Below are 15,672 nucleotides of genomic sequence, written 5' to 3' on the forward strand. Positions count from 1 at the left end.
TGTGGGACTCAGCAACTGCTAGATCCTTGGACTTCCATTCACAGCTACTACTGAGCCATTGTTGGGAATTGGACTGCAGACTGTAAGTCATCAATAAATTCCTTTACTATATAGAGCATATCCGTAAGTTCTGTGACTCTAGAGAACCCTGACTAATACATCCTGTAAGCTGATTGGGGGTGTGCCATGGTTTCCCACATGCTGCAGGCAAGATGAACCTCTTCATATGGGTCTAGACTCCATCTTGAAAGGTTTGGGAGGTTCCAAACCCCTGAAGCCCGGGCAAGCAGCTGTACTATGAGACCAACGGAATCAGCAGCAATGCCTATCCACTCCCAAAGTCAGCATCCTTTAAATTGAGTCTCCAATACTGTAGCAACTTGGTGCAGTCTTCAATGGCAGACAGGGGTCAGCATGTCTGATTAGGCATCTTTTATACAGATCCTTATCAGTTTGGGGTTGATATAAGCCATTTTCCAGCATAGAAAACCAGTCGGACTGCTCCAGAATGGAACGACTGTGGTACCTACAACTCCCAGGGCCAGGGATTGGTGATGCGAACCAACCATAGTATCACACACAGGGCTGGTGATGATTAATACAGACTGACTGATACTCTACCCAGGACCAATGAACAGAGACTTAGAGCAACATATGATCTCATGTGGGAACTGCTTCAACTGCTCTTGAGATGTTATCAGGGGGCTGTAATGGTGATGTGATGTGATGGTTGTCAACTTGACTATATCTGGAATGAACTACAATCCAGAATTTGAGGGCTCACCTGTGATCTAGATCTTGAGGCTGAAAGACACACATTTCTGCCTTGGATCTTTGGTTTGTTTGTTTTTTTGTTTTGCGAGATAGGGTTTCTCTGTATAGCCCTGGCTGTCCTGAAACTCACTCNTTAGACCAGGCTGGCCTCTAACTTAGAAATTCATCTGCCTCTGCCTCCCAAGTGCTGGGATTAAAGGCGTGTGCCATCACTGCCCAGCTCAGTCCTGGATCTTGGCATAGAGATCTTGAGGCATGGTGGCTATGAAAAACTTAGGCCCAGGGAAGATACTACATGTTTTTAATCCCAGGAGACTGAGTTCAAGGTCAGCCTGGGACAAAGCCAGTCCCAGATCCAGGCATGGTGGTATTCACCTTCAATCTGGGCCACACCTTTGCTGGAGACCTACATAAGGACATTACAAGAAGGAAGACTCACTCTTCTCCTGCTTGCACTTACTTGCCAGCGCATCTGCTGGAACCCACTTCTACAGAGGACCCGCTGAAACAACTAGCCTCGTGGGACTGAGCAACTACTGGATTCTTGGACTTTCAATTCACAGCTGACCATTGTTGGCATAAATGGAGCCCGGAGGGTCCCCTTAAAATAAGAAACAGCACCAGTGAGGGTTATTCCTAGATGTGAGTGTTTGCCACTACGATCCAGTTTCCCAAACTGTTCTGAATAGAAAGAAGTAAGAAGGCACATTTAAATCAGCTTTTCCTCAGAGTGGTTTTAAAACACAGTTTGTCATGGATAAAGGAGAGAGAGGGCTGTGCTGGCATGGTTACTGGATGCGGAGACCAGTAAGACTGAAGGAGGAGAGCATAGACGGAAAACGCCAAGGCTCTCGGAGCAACCCTGGTTCCCATAAGGCCATGCTGGCTAGAGAAAGGATCTGGCCTGCTCACAGGGCCCCCTGGACAAGGCTGGCTTTACAAACAAGATCAGCATCTTGAATGACTGACTCTGGAGGTCATTCTCCAAAGTGCTTGGGGGTGCAGCACCCTTGATGGCTGTCAAGGAAGTAGAAGAGATCAATTCCCAGCAACCCACCTGTAATGCGCTATAAAACCCGCACGCGTGTCTTGGTTGGGGGGAGTCCACGTCAGGGAAATGAGATGTCAGCCTCATGCCACTGCTTGTAGGAGCTCGGTTTTATTGTTTCAGCAACACAAAAGGCTGCCATCTCTCTTTAAATAACAAACTATACAGATCACAAGAAGCAGAAATACAGATGGTTTCCATGGGAACGCACATACGGATTCAATAAATAATATAAAATGCTTTTGTGCTAAAATAGAACTCTTGTCTCCTAGTTACAGGTCCATCCATCTCTGTTACCAGAAGAAGCCAGATCTGCTATTACTTAGAACATAGAAAAATATAATTTAATAACAGAACTAAAAAAAAAAAAGCCAGTGTTGAATTTATAAACCACATACAATACATATAACCACAGGGCAGGTGAAAAATCCAAGGAAAGGGGGGAAACAAATCACAGCTGATAATCAGAATGATGGCTCCACTCCCAAGCTGCTGTCAAAGATGTTTTACATCTAGGGCAAAATTAAAAGGGATGCATAGGTACCTGTTTCCAGGAAGGACTCAGACTACTAGATGCCGGAGACCTAACTCTACACTATGGATTTGAATTAGCTATAAGGACATCTGCCCTTCATGAAAGGCGAACGCTTTGAACCCAGTCTCTGCGGCTGCTTTTCAGTTGAAGGCCATTTAAAGCGCGAGGCTTCCCACTTGGGGAACATGGCAACGCGGCACCTTCGGTGGCTTGTAGGAGCGGTCACACCTGTGTCAGGAAGCAACTCCATCTGTTAGTTTATTTGTTCCTAAGGCAGGGTTTCCCCCGTGGCCCAGGACGTCTCGGGGCTTATCGTTCTCCCGTCTCAGTGTCCTGAATCCTGGGGCTGCCGGCCTGAGGTGCTGTGCTGTGCGGTGTTCTATCTTATTTGTCCATGGAGACAAAAGCAGCCAACAGAGGAAATGCTAATGTCCACCAAGAACGGAGGAGGAGGAGAGGCTTTGGCTCATCCTTCTTCATTCCCATAGCAACGCACAAAGGAAAAGAGGCCTGAGCCAACCACTGAAGTTAAAGCAAGCGGTCCTATTCACATGAATGTGAGCAACGGAGACTTTCAAGTAAACCTCACTCAGGAAGAGAAAAGAAAAAAAAAATTTTAAATTTAAATTATGAAAGTTCCAAGGTGGAGTCAAACATGGTAGGAAGGCCGTGATGCCATTCTGGGGTTCACAGCCTCACACTGCCTGGGCGACACAGCCACAGTCTCAGGTGACAGGATCAGTGTCCGGGATGTATCACTGATGAGGGACCTTCCTGGGATTGTCCATCGAAGAACACGTGGCAGCACCTTCATGACGGGGCGGGGGGGGGGCCCTGGGGGGTGGGGCAACTGGGCCTCAGGAACGAAACAAGCAAGCCTTGCAAAAATCCCTTGGGGATTCTGAGGGTGTGACCCTCAAGCGCCCCTCATTCCCTCCTTGGTGGGTCATCATGCCAAGTGTGCGGCTTCCATCAGCCAACCAAGCCTTCTCTCCCTCTGTCCTTATCCTACCACTGAAATGGTGAGTTCCTGTCCCGAGTTGCTCTGCCTCTCTGCCACACTGACCACTGTTGAACAATCCTGGCGTGGGGCCTCAGAACAGCTGCTTCTCACAGACACATAGCCAAGGTCAAGGCGACCACTAGAGCTAAATCTTATTAGTTGGCTAACAGTCTGCTGCCCGCTGTCCACCCCCTCTGGGGATTAAACCCAGAACCTTGGACATGTAAGGCAAGACCTTGGCCCAGAGCTAATGCTGTAGCCCTTGGTGTTCTAGAGGCAGAGACTTGCTATGTAGGCCAGGCTAGCCTCTAACTCATAAGCCTACCGCCTCTGCCAATTGAAGCTGGGCTTGTGAACCTGCAGTGTCTTTCCCTGGTAGGCCACTATCCATCTTTCATTGCTGGTTTTACACGCACAGTTTGTAATGTCAGCTAACGGGCCTATCAATGTGCACACTTTTGTATCAATAGCAAGACAGGTTCCTCTGTCAACCACGACAGTGTGACAACTTCCACAGGTTTTTTTTTTTTTAAATCACATTTAATTATGACCCAGAGGAAAAGCAGGGAGCCCGAAGGACAAAAAGGTAGTTTAGATTAAAATAAATAATAAACGAACTGGGGCTTGCCAAAGGTTTTAATTTGGTGTGTGTCACATAGCGGCTCTAAAATAATCTGATATCTTTGGACGTTGTGCATTGAGTCTTGCTATATGAAACCGTGCCTATGTAGAGCATAGTTGTGTAAAAACAGCATCTTGTGGAACATCCTCCATCATGTCAAGCGCTCCAGGCCAGAAACCTGAGTCTCCAGAATGCATGGCTCGTCCTGTTAACAGTCTAAATACAAGAGGCATCTAGGGACTTGCCCGCATGATGGGAACTCTCAAACAGCCATGTATCATAAACCCAGCTAGCTCTTCCTCCCACCCTATGGACCCAGGGCACGCCCTAGCCACATGCCAGGGTGGAAAGATGGCCTTTGAGATGGCACTAGCTGATCCATCACCAACCCATGGGAATCATTAGGACTCTGCCAGGGGCCCTCTGCCCTCTCTCACTCCTGTCCCTGAGGGAAATGGGATCGAGGGGACAAAATGGTTAACTTTGGAGTCTGAGGCAGGAGAACTCGTAGGAGACCCCACCAACACACACACACACACACACACACTTCTTTTTCTAAAAGGGAAGGAGCCTTAAAATTAACTCGGCCAATAACACATGATATCTGTGCCAGTCTGGCGTGATTTAGTGCAGGTGCAGGATCCCACGGTCTTGTGCCATCTTGAAAGACTTTGGTATAGCTATAACCCCAATAAGAGACTGTTACGGCTAGCCCAGCACCAGCTGGGGTCAAGCGCCCTCACAATGTGGAGGGGTGGGAGAGGGGGTCTCTATATGCCCTAAAGAGGCCAGAGATACAGCCCCTCCCCCTCCCTGCAGGTCTGACTGAGCATGTGTGAGCTGTCCATACTAACCATGCCTATACAGTAACCACAACGCTTAAGTGTGTGTGTGTGTGTGTGTGTGTGTGTGTGTGAGTAGTAGTAGTAGTAGTAGTAGTAGTAGTAGTAGTAGTAGAATCTGAATATTAGTCTTTTAAGCAAGCAGGGTGCCCCTGCTAGGTAACGCCACATCCCCACCCTAGAAGCAGTGAACAGTGGCTCAGTGTGTGATCGTGAACCCAGAATGCATGTGCGGTGAGACAGGCACTGAGTCTCACAGGCCCCTAGTGCACCTGCAGTGGAACAGACCCTCTCGGTAAATGATCTCCCAAACTCTCAAAAGGTAATTGCAATTTAAAAACAAAAACAAAACAAAACCATAGATATAAATAAATAAGCACCCCATTTTCCCTCCAGCACAAGGACGTAATACACACTGGGAACTGTCAGGAAGATCCCGCTGTCGGGTTTATGTGCTCAGGAGTTCCTCTAGAGACCCAGCAACACTGCCTCACCCCTCACGGTCCCGGGAATTGGGACAAGTCCACCGAGACCTTGCAGGACTTCTCAGTGTGGTGACATGGGGCCAGGCAGCAGCCGAGAAAACCACCTTTAAGGGGAAGGGGGCTGGGCAAACTGCTGCCCCCGTCAGAATAACCCAGCGCACAGTGCATTAGTGACAGAGGGCGTGGGGCACGCCAGGGCGCGCAGGGGACCGCTGGACATCGTCACCCACCAGTGTGAGGTCATTATAAGCTATACTAAAGGACAAGGTAGCAACTCTTGTCTATCTTGGGCACATCCTCAGATGCTCCCCAGGTCAAACAGGGGGAGCAGGAGGGCTCTGTCATAGACCTAACCATCGAGGGCGACCCCGAGTTCATGCACGCCACTCGTGGGGGGGGGGCACTGTCTGGTGGATTACCTAGGTCCTGATTGAAGTCCTGGCCGTGCCCACCAGAAATGGCCGTGATGGGTGATGTGGAGTTTCCTCGAGGGGACATCCCACCTCTTCCCTCTGACTGTCATCTCTGGAAAGAAGCCATCAGAGGCAAGACGTGCAAGCAATGTTCAGGGTTACCTCATCGCCTCGGGGACAGCAAGGAGTCAGCCCTGACATACGGAGACCCTCCTCCAGTGTCTGGAGTCTCAACCCCTACACCTCAGGCAGGCACTCAGATACAGCAATGCCTAGAACAAGCCACAATCCCAGAGACTGTGCTTCCAACCTCAGATAGGCTACCTGCCAGACATAAAAGCCTGAGAGGTAAGGACCGTTTTTTTTTTGACGTCCTGGGTCCGTGGATACCAAAGTGAGAGGGTTGCATAGCAGAATGCCTCTGCTTCTTCAATAATTCAGAGTGTGGATAGGCCAGCCCCGAGGATGTCCCAGCTATCAGAGGGCTGCCCTGGTGTCACGGGCCTCCTGGGCTGGAGCAGCCCAGTCAGTGCTCAGAAACACTGTGTCTCAGCCCCACATGGTTTCCCGTGGCTTCACTCCACTCCCGGGCTGAAGAGCCGGGGCCCCTCCTTCAGGCCCCGCTGCCCTGTGGTTCAGAGGTCGCTGCTATTTCTGTGACACAGCGGTGGCTTGGAGAACTCCAGGATGGCAGCCCGTGGTTTGTTGAGGAACTTGGGGGCGCGGCGGAGCAGTCTCTGGGCCTCACTGAAGGTGCACGTCAGCTCCTTCAGCCACTGTGCAAACTCGGGGTCACTCTGCATGGAGATGTAGGTGAGAATTGGGGTGTGTCTACTCATCAGCCAACAGTATCTACAAATGGAGCCTGACACTGGACACATGCTACCTGCACTGAATGAAGCCTCTTGACCCCTGACCTTCAAGTCCCCAGGAACCTGGTGAGACAAGGAAAGCCAGCTGTGGGTTCTCCCTGTGGGTTTCCTCTGCACACAGTACCTACTGCCTTAACCTAGTTGGGGATTTTTCTCTGGGTCCTAAAACCACAGCCTATAGAATAAAAGTTGGGGGAGGGGATCTGAAATGGCCTTTAAAACGACTGATCACACGTCTAAGGGAGTTTACAGTTACTTAAGGAGGGCATCAGCCCTGGGGGGAAGCTGAGCCAGGGAAGACCGGAGTTCCTGGCCATCGTGGATGGCACAGTAAGACTCCATGGGCTTGTCTGAAAGCCTCTGCTCTAGGAAAACACGTGTGTGTACACACCTCAGCACACCGGGGCTGCCCAGTGAGGAAACTCAAGAGTAGTGCAAAGACAACACCCGCTGGAAAACTCCTTTTGGAATCCCAGAGATTGAGAGAGTTACGGGAAGATCAGGCTCCAGCTCCTCCCCACCCCTGCCTCCCCCCTCCCCTCCCCAATCTCCAGACTCAACCACCAACTCATGGCGCCTTCTCCTCTGTGACCTAATTTACCTGAAACTTCACACTCCTAAATCGGTGAGAGACAAGGGGGAGCCTGGGGACAGTGGCCAGAGCCATTGTTTCCATTCCAGAGGATGTCAATAAAAACTTACCTTGTGTAATCCCGACACACCAGGGTTGGGGGGGAGGGAGTGAAGGGGGTGAGAGGATGTGGGGAGAAACCCTGTGAGGGGGTGGGGGGCAGCATTTGGGATGTAAATTAATTAATAAAAAAAAAAACCTTACCTCGCATTGCAAGACAAATTGCTTCCCTCCCTTTATCCTGAGTAAGATGCACTTTCTGTCTTTAATCTGGGTCTCCTCCACAGACATGATCTGTTCCATCGTCAGTAGACTTTGCTAAACGCAAATAGTTAACAATTACTTTGGTATTTGGTGAATCTCTTGGGATAAATCAAAGAGTGCGTTTTCAAAAGCAAAGGGCATTACTTTCTCTTTCTTGCCTGAACGTCTAGAAATAAGGAGAATGGTCACAGTGACAAAAAAAAAAAAAAAAAAAAAAAAAAAAAAAACCACCACCACCAACAAAACAAACCTAAGTTCAAAGTTCAAAGTGAAACACCAGGAAAGCCATGCTTCTGTGAGGGCCCGTGGCTTGGCACTGTGGATGGTAATGGTGGTCCCTGAGGGCCTATGGGCAGGCGTTGTGGATAAGTGTCAGTCTGGACAACCATGAATAGCAGGGCCATGACACATGTCACAGGAGCATCTACCACTGTCCAGCCATTATCAGAACAGTGAGCATGGGGGGTGACAGCTGGGACGGGGAGATGGGCCAAGACATTATGGCTATCTTGATCAGTGTCCAAAAGAGCTAAACACAAGTGGTGTTCTTACAGGATCCTCACAGGAGATCTAGTGTGACGCTCCACAGGAGGCCACCACACAGTGACTTCCTCATCCCCTCAGCCGGGGGTGTTGTTTGTTTGTGTATATTTTAGATAAATTCTACAAAAATCTGGAGTGAATAAGCATGAGACCTTCCCATGCTTTCTATGATGCCTCTGTTCATTCTTACAGATCTACCTCAGGGACTGCCCAGCTTCACACAGAACACTGAATGGAGTGAGAGAGGGAGAGACAAAGAGAGACAGAGGCAGAGAGACAAAGACAGAGACATGGAGGCAGAGAGAGACAGAGACAGACAAAGAGACAGAGACAAAGGCAGAGAGAGTCAGAGCGATAGACAAAGGGAGACAGAAAGTCAGAGACAAAGAGGCAGAGAGAGATAGAGACAGACAGACAGACAGACAGAAAAACAGATTCAGCATACAGAGACAATGAGAGAGACAGCAAGAGACAGAAAGGGAGAGAGACTGAGACTCTGTTAGAGCCCAGAAAGTTTGCTATGCCCTCCTCCGCAAGGCTCGTAAGAAGAATGCCTGACCAGGCTCCAGGAAAACACTTCAACACCAGCCAGCACAGAGCTGCATCTTGGGGCACCCATAAGACACCCGACTTCAGTGCGTCAAGTGTTACCCCGACTTTTAATTCCAAAGGGCCTCCTGGCACAGCAGTGAGAAGACCACAGGCCATTGCCACCATTCATAATTACCCTGGACATCACCGGCACTTATCAAAAACCATGACTCTGAGTCAGGATAAAGGAGTTGAGCTTGGCCTCATGGACGCGGGCACTGCTGAGCCTCAGTCCTGCCTCCCAGTACACACAAACCATGTCCTGACCCTGGGAAGAACCAAGCCTGCACCCCCAGCACTGAGCCCTGTCCAGCCTTCCTGCACCGATCTCCCAGGGGGACTCCTCCTCAGGCCTCTCATGTGGTGGGTGTTTAATAAAACAGCCCGACTTGTCCCTTTGCTAACCATAACTAGAAACTCCTGAAACCCTTTGCTACTAAGTAACTCATAACTCAAGAAAGGCTCTGAGGGACTGAATTTTGCCTACAGATTCCCAGCAGGGTGCAGACAGCATGGCTTGGTTTACTAGCCCAGCCACCCCTGTGTAAAGCCCACTGGTGACACTTGGTGTAACCTGACCTGAGGAGAGACCGAGCGAGCACCAGCTGACCTGAGTCAGTCAGCATCCCTCCCCACCCACAGTGAGCTGGCTTTGCCCTCGACTGCCCTGAATTCCTCTCAGTAAATCCAGTGTTGGACTCTGGGACCCACTAAACCAGTGAGTTTGTTTACAGCCCCTAGCTGTAAGCTGGCAGTAATCACAGGGAGCTCTGAGGCTTTCTGTGTCTCCAGCTTCATAGGCAGGAAACTGAGGCCTGGAGAGGCAACTTGGGGTGTCCTCACTCCTGAAAGCAATGTGCTAGGATGGCCCTCTCCCCTCTTTGCTCTTCTCCCAGGCCACCCATTCCCCCCTCCAGCCTCCATTTGCTCCTCACCCCCAAGGTTGTCAGGCTTGGACTCAGTCTTTCAAATGACACCTGAATCTTATTCCAAGAAGGGACTCCACTTGGACACTTAAAAGTTACTTGGACTGCAGCAACCCTTGTTTCTGTGACAGTGGGAGGCATTGGATATAAAGTAGCATGAGAGAGCTGCTGTACCCCCAGGCTGCACAGGGCCCACCCCGGGACTCACCCGAGATTCGCCCTCTCCTCTCCACTCCAGTCTGTTGGGGAACAGGTAAAAATAGCGTCTTTGCCACTGAGTGAGAAAGGGGTTCCCCAGCTTCAGCATGTACCCGTGCATGATGCAGTCCTTCCCCATGGCGTAATCTGAGGGTGAAGACACAATGTTACCACAGCGCCACTAAAACAGGCTCTGGGGCTGGAGAATCCGCACAGATAAACAAAGTAACTCATTCTGAACACCATTATCTCGGTTTTTGGACACACAGGACCTGGGTCATTCTGAACACCATTGTCTCGGTTCTTGGACACACAGGACCTGGGAGCTCAGAAGGTCCCAGGCTCTTGGTACTGAACCTGCAGTATCTACTGAGAGCTCTGACAGGGCAAAGGTTTGTTCCCAATCCATCTTTTTTTTTTTTTTTAACCTGTATGTATAATAACGACTACCAAATAATAGAGACTGTTTAATTGTGAAATCTCTCCAAAGTCCCACTGCCACTGGAGGAGCCTTTCCCTTAATCCACTTTCATCCTGTGAGTCGTTCTGAAACCAGCCTTTTTTCTCTCTCCAAGGTTAAGGTGGCAGCCGCAGCAGATTCATCCTCAGTTCACTGAAGCCGCTCTACCCATGCAGGGCACTGACTGCGTCTCTAAGTTGGTGCATTCTTTAAGGAAAACTAGGGATGTTTCAAAACATTCCCCAGAGCCTTGGCAGTTGGGTTAAAATCACTCACTCATCCATCAATGTGCCCACGATGCCACAGGGGCTAGGCATGAGGCTTATGCTTTGTGGGTGCCAGGAATAACAAATGAAAAGAGATAAAAAACTCACCCCCACCCTTGGGAGCTTACTCTCTGGAGACAGTCTGATCACCCTCAAAAGGTTGAGACCCACGTGTCCCCTGAGATGGGGAGAAAGCAAGATCCGAGACAGAGGAGAAAGGCAGGGGTTGGGGTCCACAAAACCGCCTTCTAACACAGGCTTGGTTTTCTGAGCAGACTTAAAATGCATTTGTTACTGCGTTTGTCCTGGACACCGGTGTCTGCGCTGTACATTTCTGTCACGGAGACTTTTGGAATCTCCACGGGCCTGTTCCCAACTCTGAGATGCTCCATTTCCCAGGACTAAATTTTCAAGCCTGCTCCCAAAGTTCCAGGGGTGGGGGTACCCCAGAACTGAGACAGCACTGCCTCCCCTCAGTGGGCACTTCCATCCACCTGTGACTCCAACCCACATAAAACCCAAGTCGGGTGTGCTCTTTCCTCTAAGTACTAGATGACAAGGGGCCACATAGCGGTTTACCTTCCTCTTGACCAAGTTGCTTATTTTTAGCCTTCTTCCTGGCCTCGATTTTATCAGTATCGGCATTGACGGCGTCATAAATGGTCTCCACCACTTCCTGCTGCCAGCGCTCGGAGATCACCAGCGGAAAGTTCTTATAGAGGTCCTGGTCACAGTCCAACAGCTGGGTGTGTAAGGAAAGAAGAGGCTGGGCTCTGTCACCTTCCCCGATGCAGGGCAGCCAGCACCATGGCCGTGGGACCCCCACCATGACCACATTCAGGGAGGGCTTCACCGTGGCTCCCCGCCATGCGGCCTAGGTCTGGCCTTCAATAGCATCAGGTATTTTTTGCCAATGAAAATGAACATGTGTTGATATTTTTTAAATTACTTTTTAAAAAAATTTTTCTTTGTGGGGGCTGGAGAGATGGCTCAGCGGTTGAGAGCACTGACTGCTCTTCCAAAGGTCATGAGTTCAAGTCCCAGCAACTACATGGTAGCTCACAACCATTTGTAATGAGATCTGATACCCTCTTCTGGTGTGTCTGAAGACAGCTACAGTGTACTTACATATAATAAAGACATAAATTAGAAAAAAAATTTGTTTGTATGTGCATGTGGTACATCTATTCCTGTGTATGTAAATGTGTCTGGAAGTATAAATGCGTATGTGCATATACATGTATGTGTGTATGTGAGTGAGAATGTATGTGTGGGCATGAATGTGTGTGTGTGTGTATGTGTGAGAATGTGTGTATGTAATATATATGTATATATATATATATATGTGCATGTGAGTGTATTGTGTGTATGCATGTGTATGTGTGTGTATGTATGCATATGTGTGAGAATGTATGCAATATATATGTATATGTGTGTGCATGTATGCATGCAAGTATGTGCATGTACATGTGTGTGCATGTGAGTGTATTGTGTGAATGTGTACGTGTGTGAAAAATGTGTGTATGTGTGCATGCACATGAGTGTGTGTGTGTGTGTGTGTGTGTGTGTGTGTGTGTGTGTATAGGCCAGAGGTTGGCATTGGTGTCTTCCATATTTATTTACTTATTTATATGTAAAGAACAGAGTCTCTCACTGAATCTGGGTGAGTAGCTACTGTGTGAACCAGCTGGTTAGCGAGACCCAGGTTTCCTCTTGTCTCTGCCTCCCCCTCACTCCCCAGTGCTGGGTTGTGAGTGTGCACCACCACACCAAAGTCGTACACATGAGCTCTGAACTCAGATGCTCATGTACACCAAGCACTTTACTGACTGTATCTTCCTGGCCCACATACTGGGCTTGCTTTAGAAATAGTAAGAGATTCTGATAGCCAAGTAGACTTTCAGTTGTGGGTGCTGTGTTTGTAAAAATGGGGACATGGGTCTGCATAGCGTTTAGAATCTGATAAAGGAGAAAAGCCAGGCTGGCTGACCAGCCTCCTTCAAACAATCTTGAAAAGGGGGAAAGCTTGCTGCAGGATGAGTGTTTAAATACAAGTGTCACAGAGTGCAGGCACTGGGCCTCTGAGAGCTGCAGTCACACAAATGTCTCTGTCCCACCCTCTGAGGCAGGCTTCACCAGGAAGCCAGGAAAATGAGGTGACTGGGTAGTGAGAGCTGCACCTATTGGAGCAACCTCTCTGAGACCAGTCCTCCTCTTGCCTCTGGGAGACAGAAGACTGACGGGGACAGCAGCAGGCAGGCTGTTTGGAAGGCAAAGGGGAAGCTGAGCCTCTGAAGGGAGCAGAACTTACCCCACATCCATTCAAATGACCAAATTAAACCCAGAGTGGAGGGCCTCAGTTGTTCTGAGTGTGACAAGAGGCACACATATGTATGTGTATGTACATGCATATGTGTGTGCATCCATGTATACCTGTTTGCGTGTGCATTCATGTCACACATGTCTGTATATTTGTGTGTATGCATGTAAACATGTTTATGGGAACACATGTTTGTATGTATATATGTGTGTACGTATACATGTTTGTGTGTGCATGCATGCATGTATGTGTATACGTGCCTGTGTATACTTGTGTGTGTTGTGCATGTATACATGTTTATGGGAACACATGTATGTGTGTGTGTATATATATATATGTGTGTGTATATGTGCATGCATGTATCTGTGTATGTATGTGTACATGTTTTTGTGTGTTCGTGCATATATGTGTGCTTGGCTGTGTATATGTTTGTGTGTATGTATGTGCTCTCTGGGCAGAGCCTAGGAAGTCCCTGGCCAGAATGGATACACACACTCTGCATTCCCAAAACCACCACCACTGTTTACAGACACATGGCTTTGCCTCCTAGAATTTTTGAAAGTTCATGTGTGTACTTTGCCCAGGCTGTTAATAATGAACTAGAACAGCAGGGCAGGGCACACCTGTGACGAAGCAAGGAAGGATCTCTCATTCAAGGCCCAGCCTGGGCTACATGCCAAGTTTGATGCCAGCTTGGAATATATATCAGAAACTCATCTCAAATTTAAAAACAAACCAAGGAAGAAATAAATTAGGAGAGGGGGATTTATGTTACTATGAGATCATGAAAAATTTCTTTTAAAGAAGAAAAAAATTAAAAAGCCCAACCGAAAATGAACAACCACATCTTTCTAGCTGTTTTAAATCATTAAGTATGGAGTTCTTTCCAGCTCCCTCCTGGCCATGGCCCTGGCATCCCAGCTTCATGCTGGCCACAGAGGCTGTCACCCCGCCCCTCTCCTCCCCCAACCACAATGCTCTTTCCAAAGCCACAAAAAAGAAGATCCTAGTGGGTTAAGCCCTGAATGTACGCCCGGAGGTTTAACCACCACCTACACCACAGGTCGGGAGATCAAGGGTCACACTCATCAACCGAGAAGCATCATCCTGGAGCCCAGTTTTGCCTTTAGCGCCTTTGACAGGCAGTCTTGCATCTGATGGGAAAAATGTGTGGGTGCATCTGGAAGTGGACTGACCTTACTGCAGCACCACCATGTACAGTACCTGTACACCCATGCACCAGGCGTGAGATGCTCAGAGGAGCCTGCTGCCCTCCAGCCGCCTCAGGTCACTGATCCAAACCTCACAAAAGTGGACCTAAGTTGGTCACCAATGTTGCTGTGGGCTCTTTGCCCAATGCAGACACCATAATGGGGATCACACTGCAACACCCCAGGGTCTCCTGGGATCAGCCTCCTCCCTAGGAGACTGGCTCAGCCTGGTTGCCCCCTGTGCACAGCTGCTTCTGTCCCCTGACTCATTTCCCTCCAGCCGCTGCCTTCACCCCGCTCTCAACACTCCTGTCCGGTCTTGTCCTGTGACAGCAGCCTGTAAGACTCCGCCATGGCACCCGCTGTTCTCTCGCTAGGTACCAGGTGTGAACCATGGCCTGCTGCTGGAGGGGAAGCTTTCAGGTGGAAAGGTGACTGCACTTGTGGGGATACACTCAAGAAGCAGAGAAGAGCAAGACCTGGGGATAAGCCACCAGAGTCAGGGACAGATGACAGGCTGGTTGGCAGGTAGGCAGGCAGGCAGGCAGTGACCTGCTGACTTGGGATTTTTTTGAAGATGGTAATTTTCCCGCATGACTCATTCTCCGTGAGTATGTCTTGTCTCTGCTTGGAAAACTAGAGTCACACACCAGTGTCTGGTGAATGTACAGGATGATGCTAAGCCCGCAGACAACTCGCCCTTGATTGACAAGGGCAAAGATTCCTGCAGTCTGCAGTCTCTCCTGACACAGGGAGACCCTAGACGTGGAAGCATGAAAAACCACGCATTCTTCTGCTCTCTCGCTCCCAAGTTGGATTTCAACTGCAAATGCCACTCGCCAGTCACAGCTACAGGAGTGCCCCCTCTGCTGCTCAGCGGTGTAGAATGACTGGAACGGAGGAAGCTGCCGAGGCTTTGCTGGTAAAACTAAAGCCATCGCTAAGTTAAATGGATTCTCTTCTCCTTAAGCCAGGAAGGATGGGTGGTCTGTTATCCCCAGCATTGGGAGGGCTGAGGAAAACCTGGGGTCCAAGGCCCACTAGGCTGCAGAGTGAGTTCAGGGACCGGGGATGTAACTCCACCCTACTAGAGCGCTAGCCGAGCAGGTGTGAGGGCTAGTCCCTAGCCAACTCCACACACAGTGGTTCTTAGCAGAAACCCCTTACCCGGGAGAATGTGTACCTTAATGCCTTTGGTGTCTTCTTCATCGAAGGAGCCGATATCGAAGGCATCTGCAGCATTAACCTCTCCCCGAGGGGGGATTAGGGGTGGCGGGTACTACAAGATCCAACAAGTAGGTAAGGCCCAGTTATCAGCTGACCTGTATACCCCAAGACAACAGTCTATAAAAAGAACACAGCCGGCCCTTCAGAAAACGCATGCCCAGAAAGCGCATGCTCAGAAAGCACATGCCCAGAATGCGCATGCCCAGAACGCGCATGTCCGCCCAGAGCTCCACCCTGCCAGTCTTTTTCCGTGCTGGCTGTGCGGATGATTGGAGCGTGGCAGGGAAGACAGGCAGACCCCTCTCCCTGTAGAAACAGCTATTACTCTTCAGCGGGCTTCACATGGAAACATATTTAAAAATTTTTAACCATTCCAGAGGTCCTGAGTTCAACTCCCAGCAACCACACGGTGGCTCGCAACCATCTGTAATGGGATCTGAT

The 15,672-nt window shown here is 49.4% G+C and overlaps 1 protein-coding gene across 2 annotated transcripts in view; it reads right to left on the reverse strand.

The window, feature by feature from the left end:
* Positions 1-1,914: 1,914 nt before the first annotated feature.
* The window catches only part of Grk3 (G protein-coupled receptor kinase 3), a 106,039-nt gene continuing 92,281 nt past the window's right edge, over positions 1,915-15,672 (reverse strand). For both annotated transcript variants that reach the window (XM_021186876.2, XM_029533628.1), the window contains 5 exons: positions 15,188-15,283; positions 11,053-11,215; positions 9,758-9,894; positions 7,430-7,543; positions 1,915-6,519 (listed from right to left, as the gene is read on the reverse strand). In XM_021186876.2, the coding sequence (XP_021042535.1) occupies positions 6,358-6,519; positions 7,430-7,543; positions 9,758-9,894; positions 11,053-11,215; positions 15,188-15,283 (672 nt within the window). In that variant the 3' untranslated portion in view covers positions 1,915-6,357. The remainder of the gene's footprint in view (positions 6,520-7,429; positions 7,544-9,757; positions 9,895-11,052; positions 11,216-15,187; positions 15,284-15,672) is intronic.

The sequence above is a fragment of the Mus pahari genome, chromosome 23 (genome assembly GCF_900095145.1).
Source record: "Mus pahari chromosome 23, PAHARI_EIJ_v1.1, whole genome shotgun sequence".
NCBI lineage: Eukaryota > Metazoa > Chordata > Mammalia > Rodentia > Muridae > Mus > Mus pahari.